Source organism: Tetrahymena thermophila (genome assembly GCF_000189635.1).
Source record: "Tetrahymena thermophila SB210 genomic scaffold scf_8253811, whole genome shotgun sequence".
Lineage (NCBI taxonomy): Eukaryota > Ciliophora > Oligohymenophorea > Hymenostomatida > Tetrahymenidae > Tetrahymena > Tetrahymena thermophila.
Window position 1 is genome coordinate 286,408 of NW_002475923.1, and position 8,578 is coordinate 294,985.

Consider the following 8,578-nt stretch of genomic DNA (forward strand, 5'->3'; position numbering starts at 1 on the left):
ATGTAAGACGTGTTAAAAATGTATTTTTACAAAAAATTTAGAATATCTTACACAAATTCAATAAGAAATAGTACAATTAAATAAAGTAGCAACATATTTATTTCTGCAGTTTAAAATGTGCAAATGATAAAAAAAGGTTTGAAAAGAATTGGTTTATTGTAAGAGTAAGCTTATTTTTTAAAATTTGAAAATAATTATTAAATCTATATAAAAGATTCTGCCTACCTGCATACATACATATATACATATATACATACAGAGAATGAATTAGTGATTGGTATAGGGTGTGTAAATTAAACAATTTTTAATAAAAAAGAAATTTTCGAAATTTATATTTAAAAATTAGTAAACTGTGAAATTCATTTATTATTTGTTTAATTATTAATTAATTAATTAATTCATTTTTTTTTTATGTTTGGCTATCCCTTATTAACCGCTTTACACTTATTTATTTTTATATTCATCTATATCTTTCATAATAAATGTATTTTTTAATATATTTGTATACGCTTTAATTTTATCTTTACAAAATGAATCAAAATATATCTACATTCCCATTACCATTCCTTTTAAATATTTTTTAAATTAAGCAAACTCATTACACAGCTACACTGTTCACCAATCATTCTATTTATTAATTTATAACAGCAATCGATTGCATTTTCGCAATCTATTTAGCAAATAATTTAAAATATTCTCTTTGAAACCAATTTTTAAATAAATAAGAAAAATATTTATTATTCATTTATTTATTTGAGTAGAATTTTAATATTCATAATTCAAGTCAACTTTTTAGATTACTTTTTTTTTAGTATCAGAAAGATACATTAAATGGATACATAAAAAATCTATCCGTCATCAAAGAAACTTCTCCCTGTTAAAATCAATAATATTTGTCATCTTCAAAAACCAAAAGCTTTCCTTGAGTGAATGAATATTTCCAATCATACAATTAATTCATTTAAGAGTTCTAGCAAGAAAATCAATGAAGGAGAACTTATCCGTATTAAAAATTTTCAAAAGAATCTCTATCAAAATATATAAATAACTAGAAGTCGTTCAAATAAAATGAGATTCTATTGAATAGTAAAATAATTCAATCAGTTGAAATATTTCGAATGATAGCAACTCAAAAAAAAATTGAAAGAATAAAATTGTTTTCATAACATGATAAGATTTTAAAATAAATAAATAAATCAGGAACAAAATGATTTGAAATCAAGTACACAAAGAAAAGAAATAAGGAAAGAAAGGCTCTATTCAATTAAATAAAAAGAAAATATTATATGAAGAATTAAATATGTAAGCAAACAATTTGACAGAAAAAATAAAATATAGGAAGAAATGGGAGAGATTACAGAAAGAAAAGATTGAAGAATAAATGAAAAAAATAAATAAATCTGCTTAACAAAATATGTCGCTTTAAATATATTTAGTAAGCGAGCATAGGAAGAGAATAGTAATACTCTAGGGAATTCAAAATTTAATGTAAGTAAATAAAAATTCTTTTATAACTTTCAAATTATATTTAATTTTTATTAAATGTAAATTACTGTAAAGTATTTCGTTATTACCAATTATTTATTTGCTTTTTTGCCTAATTCTTTGTGGATTCTTTTTAATTCCTTGTTTCAACTGTGCATCCTCAAAAAATCTCGTCGATTAGACAAGTTACTAATCTAATTTATCAAGGATTTACCATAACCTTTTACCCTAATGCACCAGAAAAATCCCTATCCCAATAGCATATTATAGAGACTTTATATTGTATAATTTGACTGCATGCTGCATGCGGCTCATGCAATACTTATGACTTATTTAATTAGCTCTTTGTAGAATTTTATTATTATAAAATACGACCCTTCTTCAAAATATAAGATATTTTTTGGATTATTCTTAAAATTTAAAGTTAATTATTTTGATTGTTACACTGCCTTACCCTATCTAGAACCAAATATTCAACGAAAAAAATATAAATTTTATATCTTTTCTGAAGAATTTTTGTTGGCGGATGTGAAATATAGATTCATTAAAAGAAAGAAAAGCTATTAAATTCACTCTAGTTCTATCATATTTCCTGTTAGGCATTTTTTTATTTATTAGTTTCATTTTTATTTTTTCGTTCTGTTGCTTCTACGTCAGTCAATCCATCTTTAAATAAAGGATTTAATATTTCCATTATACATAAATGTGCGGTGCTTTTTAAAACTTTTCAAAATTCAAATTTGCGGATTTTAGGCTAAATTTTTTTTAGTTTTTCTGTAATCTTATTAAGTTTTTATAAATAAGACTTTACTCTGCTTTGTAAATCGGATGCGTGTTGAATATAAATTAACATTTATTCATTCATTCACTCATTCTTACTTTTCTACAAAGAAGATAATATAAACTAAAATATTTATTTAAAATATCAAATAGGTGTATACAAACAACTTAATATATTATTAGAATTCTTTTGTATTTGAATCATTGTTTAATAATAATAAGTTGCAACTCTAACTATATTCAATTACGATTATAAAATTTATGCGTCATATCTATCAACTTTTGAATATCTGCATTCGTAAATCATTGTGAAAAGGCTTGAAAGAGAAAAAATATATTCTTCATATTTTCTATGTCGATCGATCTATAACTTTTTTGACATATTTACATCAATCATTCATTATACTAAGTAAATTTTTATAGGAAATTTTATAGGTTTCAAAGATTCAACTCAAATAATATTTTTAGGATTCATTAGCCCTAATTTGTAATTTATCCATTACCGCACTTTGGTATTGTAATTTTGATATTTATTCTAGAACCATTGCACTGCTTGTAATAGTTCTATAAATATTTTGATAATCATTTACCTAATTGACTCACATACATTTAAGTTTACAATTTTAAGAAAAGAAATTAGCATCAAATAGAAAAAAACGAATAAATAAATAAATAAATATTCTTCTCTTTCATCAAAAAAATTTTATTCATGGGTTTTAAATTACTTCAAATAAATTAGAAAGAAAGTATTAATCTATATTTGTATTTAACTTACCATCAACATTTCTGAAGATATTATTTTATCATGTAAGGCAAAATTAGTAAAAATGTAAAATAATAAATATAATTCATAAATAAAGCTGAAATTAAGTTACAATCATTCAAGAGCTAGAATGATAGATAGATATATATATTGATTGATTAGATTAATCAATAAAATAAACAAATATATGAATGAATGAATGAGCTGATTAATTCAATTCTCAAATATTATTTAGAAACAAACTATTGGAGTATCAATAATTAATATACCAAAAAAATTACAATAAATAAAAATTTATTTTAGCTTAAATTTATTTCAAAAATTCAAATCTTAATTATTTTTGCTGATTATCGCCCATTAAATTTTATTTTTTTACAGACAGAACTACTGTGCAAAACATTTAGTTTCCTTCTAGTGATTATTTTCTATCATCGAGAATTAAATAATGCTCAGTAAATCCTTTAAGCGTGGTAATTTTTACACAAGCAATTATTACCTAAAATTTAATAAGTATTTTTTAATTTTACTTTTTTTTTCTTTCTTTTCTCAGCAATCATTTGCATGCAAACATCGTTAATTTGTTTGTTTTTTTTGTTCTTAATATTTCATAAAATCTAATAAAAATAAATGAAATAGAGTCAGTTATAACAAGAATTTACTTTACTTTTAAAAAAATTTTGTTTACTTAAGCTGTTTGCCATTTAAATCTGCTTCACCAAACTAAATTCATATTTACTGGTTTAGGTTTAATCGAAAAAAACTCATTTACAGAAGAATTTAATTTTAAGTTAATACTAAACAGCTGTAAGATAATATTTTTTTTGTCTATTATCATCAAAAAAGTAATCCAACTTATTTAACTTGAACGCATTACTCTAACTCAATTCAAGTATAATTTGACACAAAATTCAAACGCTAAAAATATTTTTCGTTACTTTCTCTGCTATGACAACTTATTACACTTTATGTACTATCACTTACCAATTTTTTTGATTTCATTATTCTTCATATTTACATATTTATTTTCCATTATAAAATTTAAATTTATCAGCAGTAAAAAAAAATTTATTGCTTTTATTATTTTTTTTAAATTGAGGAAAAATAGAAAAAATAAAAACAAATGTAAAAGAAAACATTTAATGGAATTCAAGCTATAATTAATAAGCTGGTTTTCTATTTACATTTCTTTTTTCATTCATTTAGGCTTCGCTTTAAATGCTGCCAAGCTTGATGATTTATTGATCTATTTGCCTTTTTTTGTTTCTTTCTTTCTGTTTGTTTATTTGCATATATATGAACGATAAATAACAAATGGTTGGTTATTCAGATGAAATATTATTAATGACCACAAATATAGACAAAAGTTTTTTTTTCTAGTAATTATTCAGATAAAAAATACTATTTCAGTTAGTATTTTATGGAAATTTAAGTAATAATATTTATATCAAAAAAAATTTAGTTATTCCATTTAATTATTTCAGGTTTTTTTGATGTAAAATAAAAATCAATATTGAAACAGAACGTTATCTGATGAATTTTAATATCATTTAACTTATAAATTAAAGACTAAATAAAAAGCTAAAATTTACCTTAAGCTAAGCAATATTCTTTAATTAATATTTTTACCTCTATTCACCTCGAATATTTTTGTGTGCTTCATTTAATAGAATTATATTTTTATGTCAGATCTCAAAATTTATAAATTTTTTTGTATTTGTGGTAAATATTGGCAGTTTACTCTACCTTTCAATTTATAAAAAAGTGAGTTAAATAAAATAAGCTAGTTAGCAGTCAAATCTTCCTACAAAAGGTCTCCAAGCAAGTTTTATATTTAAATAAAATATTACTTTGAAAGCTAAAAATAGGCTAGGCACATTCATAATATCTATGATATGGAGAGGCATGAGTAACAATGATGATAAGAAAGAGTAAAAAAAAGTGTTATAAATGTAAAGTGTAAATAAATGCCTTTAAAGATGAAGAAAATAGGTTTTAAAGGAAAACTGATGAGTTAAAATGCAATAAAAAATGAGCCATCCAAAGTTATGAATGGGCTTATAAATGAATAAAGATATTGAAAGATGAAGTTGGAAATAATAGAAATATTGATTGATGGATTAATGAATTGATTTGGTAATAGATTAAGTTAAGAGATAACAAAATAAATAGGTATATACACTCAAATAAATTATGGTTTTTTTTTCTTTATAAAATTAGAAATAAATATTAAATTAAGTTTTAAGAAGTGCTAATTGAGATGGTAAGTTGAGTTGTGTGGTATGTATGTATGTAAGTGTGATTAGAAAGTGTATTTATAGAAAGGATTGTTATTATTATTATAGAGTCTTATTAGTTGATTGAAAAGGTTTTTAGATATGTTCAATAATTTATTTATTTAGAGGGAAGTTTATTAATTGTATTATGAACTCTTGCTCCCATTATTAACTTGGTTTGCTTTGCTTCAGCAGCTCAATACAGAAAGAAGTGGGCTGAAAATGTAGGTAGGCATCAAGGAAGGTAGGGTGCAAAGAGTGATTTAGTTTTTATTTTACATGGTTTTTTTTGTTTGTTTTGTTATTGATTATTATTTGTAATCAAGGAATTTTTAAAATTTATTAAATTAAATTATTAAATTAAAATTAGGAGTAATTAAATTTAAATCTTCAGAATTCTGAGCTAGCGACAAATCTTAAAGCAGCTGAGCTCATGTTAATTGGCAAGGAGTTCATCATTTCGCTGTCAGAGTAGCTAGAGAGAGCTCTTCTTACGATGACTTCTTTACCAGGGCACATGAAAACGATTCTAACGTTTTTGTTGCTATTTTAGTAATTTGCAATTTATTATTAGTTAATGCAAATAACAACTTCTTCTTCTCCGAAAAGGATTATTTCTTCGGAGTGAGCACATCTGTCATTAGAATCGAAAAAGAGGTGAACGCCTTAACCGCTGTAGAGGTTAATTTGATGTTCACTGAAATTATTTTCTTCTTGAGAAAATTAGCAACTGTCACTGGAATCGTCGCTTTAGAAGTTTTCTTCAAGAATTTTGGAGGAGTTGTGGGAAGATGCAGAGGAATTGTTTGTGCTTCCTTCAGAGAATTCATCTTCGAAATTATCCTTAGCAGATTATTTTTGATTGTATTCAAATTCTATCAAATCCATGCTTTCGTCTAAAATTCCGAAAACATTAAATTATTCAACTTCTTCAGAAACGTCTTCAAAGATGTTGTTGTTTTAGACCATTTTTTAGTTTTAAATCTATGATTGTTATTGTTATTGGAGTTATTGTTGTTGTTAGAGGAAGTAAATATCCATCATAGCTTATTGTTGAGCTTATTGATAATAACCGATGTTTCCGTAGTTATTGTTATTGTTATAAGCAAAGTATTGAGGTTATTGGAACATTTTTAGTATTAAGTGAGAATGTGTCAAGATAGAGCGTTTAGTAGCAGATAGACAGTATTTTTTCAGTTTGTTAGTGTCAAAGTGAAAAAAGTGATGAAAATGATTGAGAAATAAGGTTTTTAAAGGCCTTTTTTCTTGTTAGTTTGTGAATTTGATTAATAATATTTCTTCTTTTAATTAAATAATTATAAAATAATAAGAAAGACTTCATTCCAGCAGATTTAAATTAAAGATAGCTTTAATTCGTGTTTTTACATAAATTTTGCTTTAATAATCAGGTTCTACTGTAAATTTTTTTTTATATGATTGTTTGATTTTGTCAGAAAAAAAATTTAAGAGTAAACATAAACAAAATTTTTGATTGTAATTACATTTTTTTATATAAAAATTTTGGATTAAATTAATCAAGTTTTCCTATGATTATAATTCATTTTACACCTTTTTTCCCACCCCTCGCATTTAAAAATTTAATTAACTTTTCTTATCTATCTTACCCCACTCAAAAATTAATTAATTCAAATCAAATAAGATCGAATAGAAACTGGTGGGTAGTTAAGCAGGCAGGCAGGCAAATGCAAGTGTTTATTTTTAGTGAAAAATAAAAAAATCAATAACTAAATTTAAAAAAGAAATAAGGATTAATATCAAAGAAGTAGAATGAGAAAAATTAGTTACGAAGTACTCAATTACCATCTATTCTGATAATATTTGATTTAATTTAAATTACTTTACTAATGTTTATTATTTCTCTCTTTTAGTCCTTCCATATTTTAAATTATATAATCTTCCAAAATATCTTCCTGTCTTTCATATTTCTTTCAATATTTTTACTCTCTCTCATGTTTGTTTCCCAAACCATACTCGTTTAGCTGGTCGACATAGTGCAGCATCTCTCAAAAACAACTCATATTAGATTAATCTCGAACCCATTTTGACCCTAATTCTATTTATATCTCTCAATATCCCTCCTTAGGGGTATTTTATATTTTTTTATTTATTTATTCTTCATGATTTTCTTTCTATTATATAACAGTTAATTTCCCCACCCTCTATTAACAAGTCTATTAATTTGCTCCTTTGTTTTTTTTGCTCTCTTGCTTGCTTTATTTCTTTCTAATTTGTTTCTTGTTCAGCTCTTACTATAAGACTGATCGAATATTCCTAATCTTACTTTAAAATAATTATTATTATTATTTATTATTAATATTACAACATTTATATTTTGAATTTATCTATTCTTTGTAACATCAACATCTGTGCATAGGTAACTGTAATGAATTTCACCTTCTATTCTACAATCAAATCAACAGCGCAATAAATAAACAGAAATACTGGCTAGTTAATTACTAGGATTCATAATCGTTTTTCCACCAAGGCTTTCGTAATAAGTTATAAATCCTTGACTGATTACGTTACATCCTCTTCCTATGACATGCACATTATAAAGAAAAGTATTTTTAATAAAATTTAAATTTATCCCATTACATGGCAATATTACTCACTTATACTTTAATAAGAAGATTTTTTTTATTTCTATTACTTCAGATTCTACATATCATCATATTACATCAGCTGCTTGCTCAGGCTAAATAGTGATCTTCGATCAAACTTAGTTATATATATTACTTTTTACAAAGGCAGGATTATATTTTTCTTATCAATCCTTAGACGTCAATAATTACTTGAAAAAATTCTCCTGATTATTTGTTATTTTGATTGCGAAATAATTTCTTTTTCTTCCTTCCTTTCTTTCTTTCCTTCCTGCAAAATGGAAGCATTGTGTGTGACCAATAGTTAAATAAATATATAAATCGAAATAATACTTTGATATGGTCCACAAAGTATTTTATAGACCAATAAAAGATATAGGTTTATCAAAATAATTAATTCTCAAGATATAGCCTTAATTCTTACAAATTGTATTTTTTAAAAATTTAAAAATAAATTGATACTTAATGTAAACCAATCAGTCTGTTTAAAGTTACTCTAAGTGATTCTTAAAATTAATTTCTAAACGACCTTATAATTAACAATTAATCTTAAATAAAATCCTCTTCCTCTCTCATTCATTTAAATATTTTCTTTCTTTTTTACAGAATTGCTTAAATATTTTTTCATTGGACTTCTGCCAAATCAAAGGATAATA

The 8,578-nt window shown here is 24.0% G+C and overlaps 2 protein-coding genes across 2 annotated transcripts; one reads left to right on the forward strand and one right to left on the reverse strand. All coding sequences in view use genetic code 6, as the record gives it.

The window, feature by feature from the left end:
- On the forward strand, window positions 1-534 carry TTHERM_000526869 (transmembrane protein, putative; the record flags this gene model as incomplete). Its single annotated transcript, XM_012801089.1, has 1 exon — window positions 1-534. The coding sequence occupies one exon, from the start codon at window positions 1-3 to the stop codon at window positions 532-534; it is 534 nt and encodes a 177-aa protein (XP_012656543.1).
- Window positions 535-5,691: 5,157 nt separating this feature from the next.
- Window positions 5,692-6,618, reverse strand: TTHERM_00526870 (hypothetical protein; the record flags this gene model as incomplete). The annotated part of the gene is made up of 1 exon (XM_001028098.4): window positions 5,692-6,618. The coding sequence occupies exon 1, from the start codon at window positions 6,430-6,432 to the stop codon at window positions 5,692-5,694; it is 741 nt and encodes a 246-aa protein (XP_001028098.3). The 5' UTR covers window positions 6,433-6,618.
- Window positions 6,619-8,578: the final 1,960 nt, after the last annotated feature.